This window comes from Oryctolagus cuniculus, chromosome 14, assembly GCF_964237555.1.
Source record: "Oryctolagus cuniculus chromosome 14, mOryCun1.1, whole genome shotgun sequence".
NCBI classification, from domain to species: domain Eukaryota; kingdom Metazoa; phylum Chordata; class Mammalia; order Lagomorpha; family Leporidae; genus Oryctolagus; species Oryctolagus cuniculus.
The window spans coordinates 90,354,272-90,369,346 of NC_091445.1; the positions used below are offsets into that span (position 1 = coordinate 90,354,272).

Genomic DNA, 15,075 nt, shown 5'->3' on the forward strand with positions numbered 1-15,075 from the left:
AGTAGGTAAATCACATAACCTTGCAGTTGTTTTTGGTAGTTTGTTTTTATGATTCATTAGAGAGAGCGAGCAAACTCTCATCTGCTGGCTCACTGCTCAGATGTCACTAAGTCTGGGCTAGGTTGAAGCTAGAATCAGTCAGGGTCTGCCTGAGGAGTAGCAAGGAACCAGCTACCTAAGCCGTCACCTGCAGCCTTCCAGGGTCTACAGTAGCAAGACTCTGGGATTGGGAACAGTCTAGAGACCTGAACCTGGCTACTCTGTTACAGGAAGCAAATCCAACAGGTGGTGCAGCCATTAGGCCAAAGGCGTGCCCCTTGTTTTTATTTTTAGCAGTCTGCTAAGTATTTTGGTATTAAATTGTCTTCAAAAATAGAGATACTGTGTAATTATAAAGATGGTATTATCTTTAATGATTCTCAAAATTGTTTGTAGGAGCACCTTCAACAGAGTTAGTCTCACCCCAGTTGCCGTCTCATTTATCAGAGCATGAACGGGATCCATTACTTGTTCACCCTGAGGTAATGTCTTTGATAGCTTTCAGTACTGTTTACAAAGTCTGATTTCCATGATTGCGTACATAGCTGACCCCTGTGTTTTCACCAAAATTACATGTGTATATAAATATGCTTCTTTTATAGGAAGTAGTGGAAATGTCACACATGCCAGGAGAGTTATTCAATTTGTATCTTCACCAAAACTATGTAGATTTCTTCCTGGAAGTAGATGATCTTGTGGGAGCCAGTGAATTTCTCAGTTTTGCAGATACCCTCAGTGGTGATTGGAATGTAAGTCCATCTGACTTAAATGTTTGTATATCCTCAGAATCGCGAAAAGAAAATTTGCTCTTAACCCTTATTTGACATTAGATTCTACTTAGTTACTATTCTATAATTTATTGATCCAATCCAGTGCTTGTAGTGAATCTTCAATACTGACTTTTCTGGTGATAACGTAGCACTGTATTTTTTTCTGTAGTTACTTTCTAATTTTCCTTCTTTTTTGAGATTTCTTAATTTATTTGAAAGACAGAGTGACAGAAAGGGAAGGAGAGACAGATCTTCCATCCACTGGTTTACTTCCCAAATGCCTGCAACAGCCCAGCAAAGCAAGGAGCCAGGAACTATATCTGGGTCTTCCATGTGTTTGGCAGGAACCCAAGTACTTGAACCATCATCCACTGCCTCCCAGGCACATTAACAGAAAGCTGGATCAGAAGCAGAGTGGCCAGGACTCGAACCAGGCACTCCATTGTGGGATGTAAGCATTGCAAGCAGCGGTTTAACCAGCAGCACCACAATACTAGCCCCTCTGTTTTTTACTTAACATCTTAACACATCTCTGTCCAGTATGGCGGCCACTAACCACATGTGGCTATGTAAAGTTAAATTAAATTAAAAATTTAGTTGCCCAGTCACATTAGCCACATCTCCTGTACTTGATAGTCACATGTACCTGGTAGCTACAGTATGAATAGCCCAGATACAAAACATTGCTCTTTTTGTTGGAAGTTCTGTTGGACAAAACTGTTTTTGATATATTAATATTTCTGTTATAAATATTCAGATAGCATTAATAAATAAAATTCGGATACAAAAATTATGATAGTTTTATTACTCAGCAGTTGTATTATTATATATATATTTTTTAAGATTTACTTTTGGGACCGACGCTGTGGCACAATGGGTTAAAGCCCTGGCCTGAAGCGCCGGCATCCCATGTGGACGCCAGTTCTAGTCCCAGCTGCTTCTCTTCCGATCCAGCTCTCTGCTATGGCTTGGGAAAGCAGTAAAAGATGGCCCAAGTCCTTGGGCCCCTGCACCCAAGTTTGAGACCCAGAAGAAGCTCCTAGCTCCTGGCTTCAGATCAGCACAGCTCCAGCCATTGCAGCCATCTGGGGAGTGAACCAGTGGATGGAAGATCTCTCTCTCTCTCTCTCTCTCTCTCTCTCTGTTTCTACCTCTCTCTGTAACTCTGTCTTTCAAATAAATAAAATAAATCTTTATATTATAGCTACTTACAGAGAGAGGCAGAGAGAGAGAGGTCTTCCATCCTCTGGTTCACACCCCAGATGGCCGCAAACCATTCAGGAAGCCAGGCGCTTCCTCCGGGTCTCCCATGTAGGTGCAGGGGCCCAAAGACTTGAGCCATCCTCTACTGCTTTCCCAGGCCATAGCAGAGAGCAGGATTGGAAGAGGAGCAGTCAGGACTCAAACTGGCACCCGTATGGCGCCCATATGCTGGCGCTTCAGGCCAGGGCTTTAACCCTCTGTACCACAACATCGGCCCTGTATTTATCTATTTTATCATTGTTTCTTTTTTGTTTTGAAAACTTCCAAACCTATAGATAGCTAAGTTGAAAGGTTAGTAAAAGGAATACCTCTAAACCCTTAACTTTGGCTCACCAGTTCACATTTGGCACAACTGATTAATCTCTGTTTAATTGCACATTTGTTTTTGGTTGAATAGTTGAAAAGTAATTATTGGGGCTGGCGCTGTGGCACAGTGGGTTAAAGTCCCAGCCTGCAGCTAGAGCATCCCTTGTGGCACCAGTTCACATCCCAGACGCTCCGCTTTTGATCTAGCTCCTTGCTAACGCACCTGAGAAGGCAGCAGAGAATGGCCCAAGTCTTTAGGCCCCTGCATGCATGTGGGAGACTCAGCAAAAGCTCCTGGCTCCTGGCTTCGGGTTGGCTAAGAAACTGGCCATTGCAGCCATCTGAGGAGTGAACCAGCAGGTGGAAAGTCCTCTCTCTCTGTCTCTACCTCTCTGTAACTCTGTCTTTCAAATAAATAAAATTTTTAAAAATTACAGACATCATGACACCTACTATTTAAGAACGAATAGGCTGGCGCCGCAGCTCAATAGGCTAATCCTCCGCCTTGTGGCGCCGGCACACCGGGTTCTAGTCCCAGTCAGGGCACTGGATTCTGTCCCGGTTGCCCCTCTTCCAGGCCAGCTCTCTGCTATGGCCAGGGAGTGCAGTGGAGGATGCCCCAAGTGCTTGGGCCCTGCACCCCATGGGAGACCAGGAGAAGCACCTGGCTCCTGCTTTCGGATCAGCGCGGCGCGCTGGCCGTGGCAGCCATTGGAGGGTGAACCAACAGCAAAGGAAGACCTTTCTCTCTCTCTCTCTCTCTCTCTCTGTCCACTCTGCCTGTCAAAAAAAAAAAAAAAAAAAAAAACGAATAGAGTGGCCAGCATTTTGGCATAGTCAGTAAAGCCACTGCCTGCGATGCCAGCATCCCATATGGGAGCCAGTTCGAGACCCAGCTGCCCCACTTCTGGTCCAGCTCCGTGCTAGTATGCGTGGGAAAGCAGCAGAGGATGACCCTGGTGTTTGGGCCCATGCAGCCAGGTGGGAGATCCAGTAGAAGCTCCAGGCTCCTGGCTTCCGCCTGGCCCAGATCCAGCAGTTGCAGCCATTGAGAGTGAACCACCTACTGAAAGATCGATCGATCTCTGTCTATCTCTCCCTCTCTACTCTGCCCTTTTTTTCTTTTTTTTTTTTTTAATTCCTTTTAATGAAATGTTTGTTTTAAAGATTTATTTATTTATTTCAGAGTTAGGGTGACAGAGATAGACAGGATGGTTCTCCATCCACAGTGAGGACACAAAGTGGTGCCTTTCCCACCCCTCTCCCAGGAGTGGTCAGGGTTCACCCATTGCATTTGATTGATAAGTCTCAGTTGAATTTGCTTTAATTCTGTAGCGCTGTTATTTTTAGGCCCTGGTAATAGTGAACAGAAGGAACACAGTAGTACCAGTGCTCCTATTTTATATAACTCTTCTTTCTTACATCCTCTCTCCTTTGTTAGACGCGCTCTTTACTCAGGGAATACAGTACATCCATAGCCACGAGAGGTGTGATACATTCCAACAGAGCCCGAGGATTTGCACATTGCCAAGGCGGAGCTTCAAGTTTTCGACCCTTGCACAAACCCCAGTGGTTTCTAATAAATAAAAAGGTAAAAAATAAAGAAATTATACATTTTGAATAAGTGAACTTCAGATACCTGAATTAGAACTCATTAAAACTGTTACTTTGTCTTTACAAGTTGAAGGAAAAATGATGTACTGTTATTAAGAAAATATTTGCTCAGATCCAAATATTCTTAAAATTACAAAGATCTGTTATACTACATGGTGACTATACTAATGTGTAGCAAGTACAGTTATGCTTTGTTCACGTGTCCTGAGAATTGGTACCTTTGGGCAGTTTTCTTGTGTGAACATGATAGAATGTTCTTAGACAAACATACATAGTATATAGATCAGTCACTTGACATGCCTTGATACAATCAAGAGACAAGGTAAGCACAATATGTAGGTGGCTGCAGCCAACAACATGGCATACTGTCTTACCATAAAGGTTTTCCTTTATAGAAGTAGGACTACACACTAAAATAATAATAAGGCTGGGTGGTGTGGCACAGCAGGCTAGGTTACTACTTGGGATGCCCATACCCGTGTTAGAGTACAGTTTGAGTCCAGGGTACTCTACTTGCCTATGGCTTCCTCCTAATGCATCTCTGGAAGCAGTGGATGGTGACCCAGTAATAGGGTTCCTGCCATCCACGTGGGAGACCTGGATGGAGTTGCAGGCTTTTAGCTTTGGCCTGGGCCAGCCCTGGCTGTTGTGGGCACTTGAGAAGTGAACAAGGATATGGAAGATCTCTGTTTCTGTGTATATCTCTCTCTCGCTCTGCCTTTTTGAAAAAATAAAAATATATTTTTAAATAAATAATTGTTGTTAATGTGAAATAGCTGTGTTGGTAAAATGCTTTATTGGATAATGCTAGGAAAATTATAAAACACTTATTTGACAGGCTCTTTTTTTCCCACTGATATTTATTTATTTGAAAGAGTGACAGAGGGGCCGTTGCTGTGGCGCAGTGGGTTAATGCCCTGGCCTGAAGCACTGGCATCCCATATGGGTGCCAGTTTGAGACCCGGCTGCCCCACTTCCAATCCAGCTCTCTGTTATGGCCTGGGAAAGCAGTAGAATATGGCCCAAGTCTTTGGGCCCCTGCACCCGCGTGGGAGACTCAGAAGAAGCTCCCGGCTCCTGGCTTAAGATCGGTGCAGCTCCAACCTGTGTGGCCATCTGGAGAGTGAACCATTGGATGAAGACTTCTCTCTCTCTCTGCCTCTCCTCTCTGTGACAATGACTTTCAAATAAATAAGTAAATCTAAAAAAAAAAAAAAAAAATGACAGAGGGAGTGACACAGAGAGATCTTCATTCCCAAATGACCATGATGAGGGTTGAGCCAGGCCAAAGTCAGAAGCCTGGAACTCAACTCTATTTAGATCTTCTAGATGTGGGTGACAGGGCCCCAAGTCCTGAGGCAGTCCTCACCTGCTTTCCCAGATGCCTTAGCAGGGATCTGGATCGGAAGTAGAGCAGGCAGGACTTGAACTGGCACTACAGTGTGAGATGCCAGCGTCACAGGTGGTGGTTTAACCCGCTGTACCACGATGCCAGCACCTAGAGAAGCTTAAAAATGTTTATGGTATGTAAAATCATATACTTTGGGATATAATAAACTTCATTTGTCTAGGACTATATTACCATATTTTTTGCTTATTTTTCTTTCATAATTCTTTATTTTTCCATGTAGTATCGGGAAAATTGCCTGGCAGCAAGAGCACTTTTTTCTGACTTCTGCGTGTCAGCTTTGTGCCTCCAAACCCAGCTGTTGCCGTACCTTGCTCTGTTAACCATTCCAATGAGAAATCAAGGTAATAACAGGGTTTCCTTTTCCTAAGAGGTTGTGTTTTATATCATTAGGTTTTTGCGGATCGGTTCATTGCTAAATGAGGGGACTTCAAAAAGTTTGTAAAGGGAGTGGTGCTGTGGCACATTGGGTTAAGCTGCCACATGTAGTGCCAACATCCCATATTGGCACTGGTTTGTGTTCTGGCTGCTCCACTTCCAATCCAGCTCTGTGCTAGTGGCCTGGGAGAGCTGTGGAAGATGGCCCAAGTGTTTGGGCCCCTGCCACCCATGTGGGAGACCCAGATGAAGCTCCTGACTTCAGCCTGGCCCAGTGTTGGCCATTGCAGCCATCTAGCGGATGAAAGATCTCTCTCTCTGTCTATCTCTCCCTCCATCTTTCTAACATTGACTTTCAAAATAAATAAATATATCTTTTAAGAAAAGGCTCATTTCAAGAGTAGCCGTAGACTTGAACTCTCCTGTCCTGTTTTCAAATAGAGTCAGTTCCTTTGGAGAAAGCGTCAGAGCTCTTTGTTCTGTGACTGCCCTCACTCTGGGCAGAGTCTCTGAGCCACTGCCCTGTGTGGGTGCGCGGCTGCAGAGGTGGAGCCGCATCATCCTGGCTGGCCGCTGCTGGTGTGGGCCTTCAGCTCTGTTACTGAGCGGAGGCAAAGGAGAGTACAGCTGGGGCACAGGGCAGTACCCCTGGGTGGAGCATCTGCCTGTGAGTGGGCTGCAAAGAGAAAAGCCCCAGACTCCTTACTGCACTTGCTAGGAAGGAGCTCTGGTATTGCCTGCACCCAACTGGAATGAAGTCCCCACCAGGCTGAGCTAGGGGTGAGGAGGAGAGGAGAGGAGATAGTGGCTCATATGCCGCAGACTCTGCTTGTTAGATTTTCTTGAATAGATGTTTCTTCATTTGCTCTATGCTCTTAGATCAATTCTCAGAGACTTTAAGACTCATTTTGTATAGTTTTTACATCTCACTGGAGAGTGGGTACAGAAGAGCTGATACAGTCATCTTGTGTCTTTTTTTTTTCCTTCTGAAATTTTTCATTACGATAAAACACAATAACATAAACTTCATCATCCTAACCATTGTTAAGTAGACAGTTTGGTAGCATTGAGTATATTTACCTTGTTGTGCAGCTATATTCAGAACTTTTCCCTCATAAAATTGAAACTTTGTGACCATTAAACATCAATTCCCCATTTCTCCCTCCCCATAGCCTTTTTTTTTTAAAGATTTATTTATTTATTTGAAAGTCAGAGTTACACACACACACACACAGAGATAGAGAGAGAGAGAGATCTTCTATCCAGTGGTTCACTCCCCAGTTGGCTGCAACGGCAGATGCCAGTGCTTCAGGCCAGGGCATTAACCCGCTGCCCCACAGCACCGGCCTCCCTTCCCCATAGCCTTGAACAACCACTCTTCTGTTTAATGTCTCTATGAATTTGACTATTATAGATATTTTATAAAGGAGAATCATAAAATATTTATCCTTTTGTGACTGGGTTATTTCACTTAATATATGTCATCAAAGTTTATACATGTGGTACCACACATCCAATTACCCTCATTTTTAAGCCTGAATAATATTCATATGACACATTCCATATATATTATCCACTCCTGGGCACTTGTGCTGTGTACACCCCTGACCGTTGAGCATAATGCTGCCGTACACATGGATGGTCAGTTGCCTTTTCATTTCTTCAAGATATATCCAAAAGTAGAAATGTCTGGATCTTATAATAATTCTGTCTTGGGAGGACCCACACCATATTCCATTTACCATCATGTTTTTCATAGCAGCTTCACCGTTTTACATTTCCACCTCCAATGCAAGAGGATTAGTTTCTCCACATCCTCACCAACAGACCTTATTTTATATTTTGATTGTAATAGGTACCGAGTAGTATCATTGTGGCTTTAATGTGCATTTCTCTAAAGTTGGTGATGCTCAGGAGTAGGCCTTGTGGCACAGCAGATCCAGGCAATGCTTGGGACATCGTGTCCCATATCAGAGAGCCAGTTCAAGTCTCAGCTGCTCTGCTTCAGATGCAGCTTCCTGCTAGGATGCAGTGGATGAAGGCTCAAGTGCTTTTGCCCCTCTACCCACGTAGGAGGCCCAGATGGAGGTCCTGGCTCCCCCAACCCTGGCTGTCGCAGGCTTTTGAGATGTGAACCAGCAGATGGAAGATCTCTCTCTCTTTCACTCTATTTCCATTGCTCTGCCTTTTGATAGATGAAAATGAATAAATACCATGTTCCATGTGCTTATTGGTCATTTTATATTTTCTTTGAATAATTATTTTAAACTTTTTAAAATCTGTTTTCAGCTCAGATTTCTTTTATCCAAGATATTGGAAGACTTCCTCTGAAGCGACACTTTGGAAGGTAAGCTCATCATCTTGTTTTCCAAGGAGCTGTTACTGCAATAGGCAGTGAATAGTCACACAACCAACAAATGTTATCTGTAAAATCCAAGAATTACATACTGGGAGCAGGTGTTGTGGCACAGTGCGTTAAGCCACCACTTGGGATACCCACATTCCATATCATAGTACCTGGGATTGAGTCTTGCCTCCACTTTTTTTTTTGGACAGGCAGAGTTAGACAGTGAGACAGAGAGAAAGGTCTTCCTTTTTCCTTTGGTTCACCCCCCAAGTGGCCTCTATGGCCGACGCGCTGCACCAATCTGAAGCCAGGAGCCAGGTGCTTCTTCCTGGTCTCCCGTACGGTGCAGGGCCCAAGGACCTGGGCCATCCTCCACTGCACTCCCGGGCCACAGCAAGAGCTAGACTGGAAGAGGAGCAACCTGGACAGAATCTGGCACCCCTCCGGGACTAGAACCCAGGGTGCCAGCGCCACAGGTGGAGGATTAACCTATTGAGCCGTGGCGCCGGCCTGCCTCCACTTTTGATCCAGCTTCCTGCTCATTTGTCTGGGAGGTGGCAGATGATCATCCCAGTATTTGGGCCCCTGCCACTCATGTGGAAGACCTGAATGGAGTTCCTGGCTCCCAGCTTTGGCCTGGCCCAGGCCCAAGTTACTGCAGACATTGGGGAGTGAATCAGTGAATGGAACATCTCCCTGTCTCTGTCACTTTGCCTTTCAAATATATGAATAAAAACTTTAAAAAAGAATTACATATTGTTGTCAGTAATTAAAGACCGTATAATTATGTTAGGAACCCTTCATTTTATGAAATTTATTTTTAATTAATTATTTGAAAGTCAGGGTTAGACAGAGAGAGATCTTTCATCTGCTGGTTTACTCTCTCGGTGGCCACAACGGCCAGGACTGGACCAGGCCAGAGCCAGGAGCCAGGAGCTTCTTCAGAGTCTTCTGTGTGTGTGGTAGGGGCCCAAACATTTGGGCTGTCTTCCACTGCTTTTCTCAGGCCATTAGCGGGAAGCTGGATCTGAAGGGGAGCACCTAGAACTCAAACCAGCCTCCATATGGGATGCCAGCAGCTTAACCTGCTCCGCGACAATGCTGGCCACATTTAGTTAAATTTAACAGCATGTTTTCACGTACTTCAAAGGAAGTGCATTGGGCCAAATAGAATCATGGACTCACAAAGGCAGAGCAGTTCAGAACCAAGGCCTTCACCACCAGGCAGTCAACGAAATGCCGCCACAGAGATATACTCAGTTCCCCAGCCAGGAGACAGGGACTTGAGACATCGCGCCAGGCCAGCAGGGAGTACCTCGTCGCCCCTTGTCAGCAGGAAATAGCTTTACAGACAGATCATCATCCCTCTACCCCTCCTGGACTTTTGGGGCTAATATAATCCCATACAACTCCTGCTTTATGAAAAACAAAAGGGGGGAGTGTTAGTAAGATGGCACAGTCTTATCTATGGCACGATCTACACCCTGACACCATCCTAGGCTCTAGCCTCCGCCACCATGGCTGGAAGCCAGGTGACCCCATGGCCCAACCACCAGTGTCCGCTCCACTCCCATCATAATGGGATTCGCTGCTCCTACTTCCCTGCCCGCCCCCTGGCAAAGTTTTAACAAGACCTGTTCCTGAACACATGGCTCTCTTTCTCTCCGTCTCTGTCTCTCTCTCTCGATCTCTCTCTCTCAATCTCTTATGCTCTCTTTCTCCCTCTGTCCTTCTTCACCCCTTCCTTCCGGTCTGTCAGATTTCCCCCAATAAACCCTTTCCCTTAAAAAAATTAAAAATGTTAACTTCAACAAAACCTTGCAATTCTAGAAACCCCTTCCCAGCCTACCTGCCAAGTGGTGTTCTTAGCCTATACTTGCAGTGACCAAAAACTGCATCACAGAGTGGCAGTATCATTTGAATTTCCCTGTTTTAGAAAAAGCAGGCCGGCGCCGTGGCCCAATAGGCTAATCCTCCGCCTTGCGGCGCTGGCACACCGGGTTCTAGTCCCAGTCGGAGCGCCGGATTCTGTCCCGCTGCTCCTCTTCCAGGCCAGCTCTCTGCTGTGGCCCAGGAGTGCAGTGGAGAATGGCCCAGGGCTTTGGGCCCTGCACCCCATGGGAGACCAGGAGAAGCACCTGGCTCCTGGCTTTGGATCAGCGCAGTGTGCCGGCTGCAGCGGCCATTGGAGGGTGAACCAACGGCAAAAGGAAGACCTTTCTCTCTGTCTCTCTCTCTCTCTCCACTCTGCCTGTCAAAAAAAAAAAAAAAAAAAAAAGAAGAAAAAGCAGACAGGCCAGCTCTGCGGCTCACTAGGCTAATCCTCTGCCTGCAGCGCCAGCACACCGGGTTCTAGTGCCGGTTGGGGCGCCGGATTCTGTCCCGTTTGCCCCTCTTCCAGGCCAGCTCTCTGCTGTGGCCCGGGAGGGCAGTGGAGGATGGCCCAAGTGCTCGGGCCCTGCACCTGCAAGGGAGACCAGGAGAAGCACCTGGCTCCTGGCTTCGGATCAGCGCAGTGTGCCGGCCGCACCAGCCATTGGAAGGTGAACCAACGGTAAAAGGAAGACCTTTCTCTCTGTCTCTCTCTCTCACTGTCCACTCTGCCTGTCCAAAAAAAAAAAAAAAAAGAGAAAGAAAGAAAAAAGAAAAGAAATAACAGACAAGCAAATATGGAGATATTATGTACTGATAAAATAAATTCTGCACTAATATGAGCAACTAACACAAGGCTATACCTCAATTCACCTCACTTGTCAAGTAGAATTAAATACTCTGATATTTTTAAAAAGTTTAGAAAGGGTAGTTTCCAGGGCTGAGGTAGACAGTAGAAACGACATCAGGTATACCTCCTACCTTTTCTCCTATTTCTTGTCCCCAGTGGAAAACTGCTGTCTGGGTTTCCTTCCCCCTCACACGTTCAGTAAGGCCTTACAGTGTTGGTTTATTCTGGAAAATGCATTGGCTGTGTGGTGCCTGTCTTTCATGTTATGGAGAGACAGTGATGGACGGTCTTTTTTTTTTTTTTAAGATTTATTTGTTTATCTGAAAGAGTTACACACAGAGAGAAGGAGAGGCAAAGAGAGAGAGAGAGAGGTCTTCCCTTTGCTAGTTCACTCTCCAATTGGCCGCAACAGCTGGAGATGCGCCGATCCGAAGCCAGGAGCCGAGAGCTTCTTCCGGGTCTCCCACGTGGGTGCAGGGACCCAAGGACTTGGGGCATCCCCCACTGCTTTCCCAGACACATTAGCAGGGAGCTGGATTGGAAGTGGAGCAGCCGCTATGCCACAGCACCGGGCCTGATGGACGGGTCTTAAAGCATCGTCCCACTAGGAAGTGAGCAGGAGTCAAACCTTCAGGAACTGTGCTCTTCCCTCAGCTTCCTCTGCGTCACAGCAGGGCCCGATCTGTGGATGGCTCCTGTCCCCACAAGAGCGTGATCGAAATGGAGGGCCAGTGTGTTTTCTCTCCCTAACGAAATAACGATCGGGAGTTTTCCCTGTTTATTATTAGATCAGCTGTTGATCTGCTTGGGAGGCAGGGTTTACTGGTGTTTTGACTAGCACTGTTAGGTTTCATTTTAGTGGTTATTTAACATGATCTTTGATCCATAATGATTCTTACTAAATATTAACAGTTAATTTTTCTAGCTGTGTGATTTCTTTTTTGTAATTAAATCAAAACCATGTTTTTTTTTTTTACATTTTCTATCTTTTCAACTTTGTTTTTTATCACAGCCTTTTTGATAAATTATTTTACACATCAAATACTATTTACTTAGGATAGATTCCTAGGAGTGAAACTGATGTTCAGCAGGGTTGGAATTTCTGAGACCCTTGCTCTGGATGCCAGATTGCTTGTGAGAATGTCTGCCATGGGGCCCGAGTTGTGGTGCAGCAGGTGAAGCCGCTGCTTGTGTGTCAGCATCTGTACTGGGTGCTGGTTCATGTGCTGGCTGCTCCACGTGACACCCAGCTTCCTGCTAACGTGCCTGGGAAGCCAGCGGAGGATGGCTCAACTGCTTTGGTCCCTGCCACCCATGTGGGAGACGAGAACTGGATAGAGTTCCCGGTTCTAGTCCCGGTTGGGGAGCCGGGTTCTAGTCCCGGTTGCCCCTCTTCCAGTCCAGCTCTCTGCTGTGGCCCAGGAGGGCAGTGGAGGATGGCCCACGTGCTTGGGCCCTGCACCCGCCTGGGAGACCAGGAGGATGCACCTGGCTCCTGGCTTTGGATCAGCGCGGTGTGCCGGCTGTAGTGGCCATTTGGGGAGTGAACCAACAGAAGGAAGACCTTTCTGTCTCTCTCTCTCTCACTGTCTGTAACTCTGCCTGTCAAAAAAAATTTTTTAAATAAAAAATTATAAATTAAATTGAATAACATTTAGTAACACTTGTACTGTTTTTTAAGTTTTCTGCCCATTTTTCTATTTAATTTTTTTCAGTTTCAGTTTGTAAGACCTCTTTCTGAAGACATTCGTTAAGCATTTTTGTGTTCTAAGTGCTGAGGGTTTATTTGCGGTTTAAAATTTCCCTCATGGGTTTGCTTCTGTAGGTAAACTAAAGGGACAGCACGAGGAGATGGCTTCATAACGCTAGACACAGCTGTGGTACAGCCGAAAGGAATTCCCTCCTTTTTTTGAGATTTATTTGTTTGTTTGAAATGCAGAGTTACAGAGAGGCAAAGTCAGAGAGATTTCCCTCTGCTGGTTAATTCCCCAAATGGCCGCAAAGGCCAGAGCTGGGTGGATCTGAAGCTAGGAGCCTCCTCTGGGTCTCCCACGTGGGTGCAGGGGCCCAAGGACATCTTCTACTGCTTTCCCAGTCCATAGTAGAGAGCTGGATCTCAAGTGGGGCAGCCAGGACTGGAACCGGTGCCCATATGGGATGCCGGCACTGCAGGCCGTGGCTTTACCCACTGTGCTACAGCGCCGGCCCCTCCTTGCTTGTTATTAATGCACACACTGTGGCTGTCTGACAGGTTGAAGATGGAAGCCCTGGCCGACGGGGAGCATGGAATGTTGGACCCTGAGAGTGGAGACGAGGTGCAGCACAATGAAGGGCAGTGGCCTGAGGAGACGCCAGCTGACCCCGCGCAGGCCGCCCAAGCCGAAGCCTGGTCTCTGCCTCTGAGTCAGGGCAGCGCGGCGGAGCTTCCCGCCAGCCAGCCGCAGCCCTTCTGCTCCCAAGCAGACGTGGAGGAAGACAGCTGGGTGATAGAAGACTGTGAGAGTGACGGCCCCTAGACGGCAGCCTGCGTGATGATCCCAGTGGGATGGTCACCTCGGTGGTCCCTGAGCAGGGTTAAGATGCGTGATGATCCCTGCGGGATGGTCACCTCGGTGGTCCCTGAGCAGGGTTAAGAGGCTTTCCTAGCGAATTTCACAGTTTGTTAATTCTTCACTCGGTAGGACTTCCTCACAGGGCACTGACTCTTCTGTCCTCGGCACAGATCACGCCTGCAGGGGATCTGTAATGTTTCCTCTAGTATTTATTCAGTTTTGCGAGTGGTTTCAGGAGAGGAGGTCAGTGTGTATGAAGTGTGTTTGAACCTGATGCCAAAACCCAGGAAATGTGAAGAACGATCCAGGACGCGGAATCCGGGGGTTGTAAATACGAATACAGGCAGTTCAGGGTGCGTTACGAATGTAAATAAAACTTGGTGCCTTATTTACAGTTTCTATGGCCTCTGTCTTCTCAGATACGCTCTCTGTGTGTTGTACAGTTAAGTACTTTAGATACTTTTGGGAAAGTATTTGCATAATTTATATCAAAATTAAAATGTTGAATCACGCCTTGTCTCTCCTGCCTGCACCGTCTGCTGGGGGCCCCGGGTTCCCCAAGTTTCAAAGCTAGGGGAGGGTGAGGATGCGGGCGGCCTTGCTGCGGGACCTCCCGGGAGACGTGACGCACGGCCGCAACACGCCCCGTGTGTCACCACTCTTCCCAGGTGCCCTGTGCGGGGCACCAGCGGCGCAGGCCCTTAGCGGGACCGGGGCTGACAAAGCCGGGCGGGGCCAAGCTCGGCCCTGCCCGGCCGGCCCCGCCCCGGGAGTCCGATCCCGGTTTCAGTGCGCTGGCGGTGCGCGCGCCTTTCCGGCGGCCAAGCAGGTGAGTGGGGGCGGGGAGGGGGGCACGTGATCGGGCCCGGGCGCTGAGGCCCACTGCCCCCAGCCCAGGTGCGGGGCAGGGAGGGGTGCGCTCAGCCCCTGCGCACCTGGGCCCGCTCCGGCCAGTGGCGGAGGTGAGGTGGGGGCTGGGGTATCCGCACGGTCTGGTGCGGCGGGCGCAGGGGCTCCGGGAAGGGCGCCTCCGCCCGCTGCTTCCACGCCGCCGGCACAGGTGCGCGGGGCGCCGTCCTTCCGGGCGCGGGGCCCGCCGCGCCTCGCCGCCCTCCTGGGACTTCTGGCCCTTCCGAGGTCCAGCCACTTCGGGCGGAATGGCAGAAGACGGAGGTGAATTTTCCCCGAGAAGCGCGGAGGTGGGACGCTCACGCCGAGCGGGCAGGGTGGAGAGCGCAGGGAACGCGCCCCGAGCTGGCTGGGGAGACCCTGCGGAGATGCCCCGTGTCCCCTGACAGGCGTGGGTTCTTAGAGTCCGCAGAGGCCTCCCCTGTCCCGGAAGCCCGGAAATATCCGTAATCTACCCCTGCCTTGGGTCCAGCAAAACTTTGAAGCCTGCTAAGGCGGCGAGTCTGCAGACAGGTGACCCGGCAGGAGTCTGGACACTTTGCTGGGGGCAACCATTTCAGTGCCCGCAGAATGGAGTCCGGCGGGCCTGGGGCCAAACAAAGAGCGGTGACATCGAGGCGCAGGGCCATCCACACGGTTAAGATGGGACAAGCTGCCGCTCACCGGCGCAGTTTGTCCTTGCACGGTTCTTCAGAGTTCTGATTTTCACTTCTGATTTCACCATGGATGAAGCGATCTTCCGATGAGCGTTTCCACAGGTGACGAGG

The 15,075-nt window shown here is 48.1% G+C and overlaps 2 protein-coding genes across 12 annotated transcripts in view; both read left to right on the forward strand.

Annotated features, from left to right (window-relative positions):
* RAD17 (RAD17 checkpoint clamp loader component) overlaps window positions 1–13,911 on the forward strand; it is a 38,559-nt gene extending 24,648 nt beyond the window's left edge. For all 5 annotated transcript variants that reach the window (XM_051853423.2, XM_051853420.2, XM_051853421.2 and 2 more), the window contains 6 exons: window positions 436–521; window positions 642–788; window positions 3,820–3,969; window positions 5,624–5,744; window positions 8,068–8,125; window positions 13,099–13,911. In XM_051853423.2, coding sequence (XP_051709383.2) covers window positions 436–521; window positions 642–788; window positions 3,820–3,969; window positions 5,624–5,744; window positions 8,068–8,125; window positions 13,099–13,363 — 827 coding nt within the window. In that variant the 3' untranslated portion in view covers window positions 13,364–13,911. The remainder of the gene's footprint in view (window positions 1–435; window positions 522–641; window positions 789–3,819; window positions 3,970–5,623; window positions 5,745–8,067; window positions 8,126–13,098) is intronic.
* Window positions 13,912–13,970: 59 nt separating this feature from the next.
* The window catches only part of MARVELD2 (MARVEL domain containing 2), a 28,672-nt gene continuing 27,567 nt past the window's right edge, over window positions 13,971–15,075 (forward strand). For 2 of the 7 annotated variants that reach the window (XM_051853424.2, XM_070056823.1), the window contains exon 1: window positions 13,971–14,228. In XM_051853424.2, the coding sequence (XP_051709384.2) occupies window positions 13,986–14,228 (243 nt within the window). In that variant the 5' untranslated portion in view covers window positions 13,971–13,985. The other 5 variants (XM_051853427.2, XM_051853426.2, XM_002714075.5 and 2 more) reach the window with 5 other exon arrangements.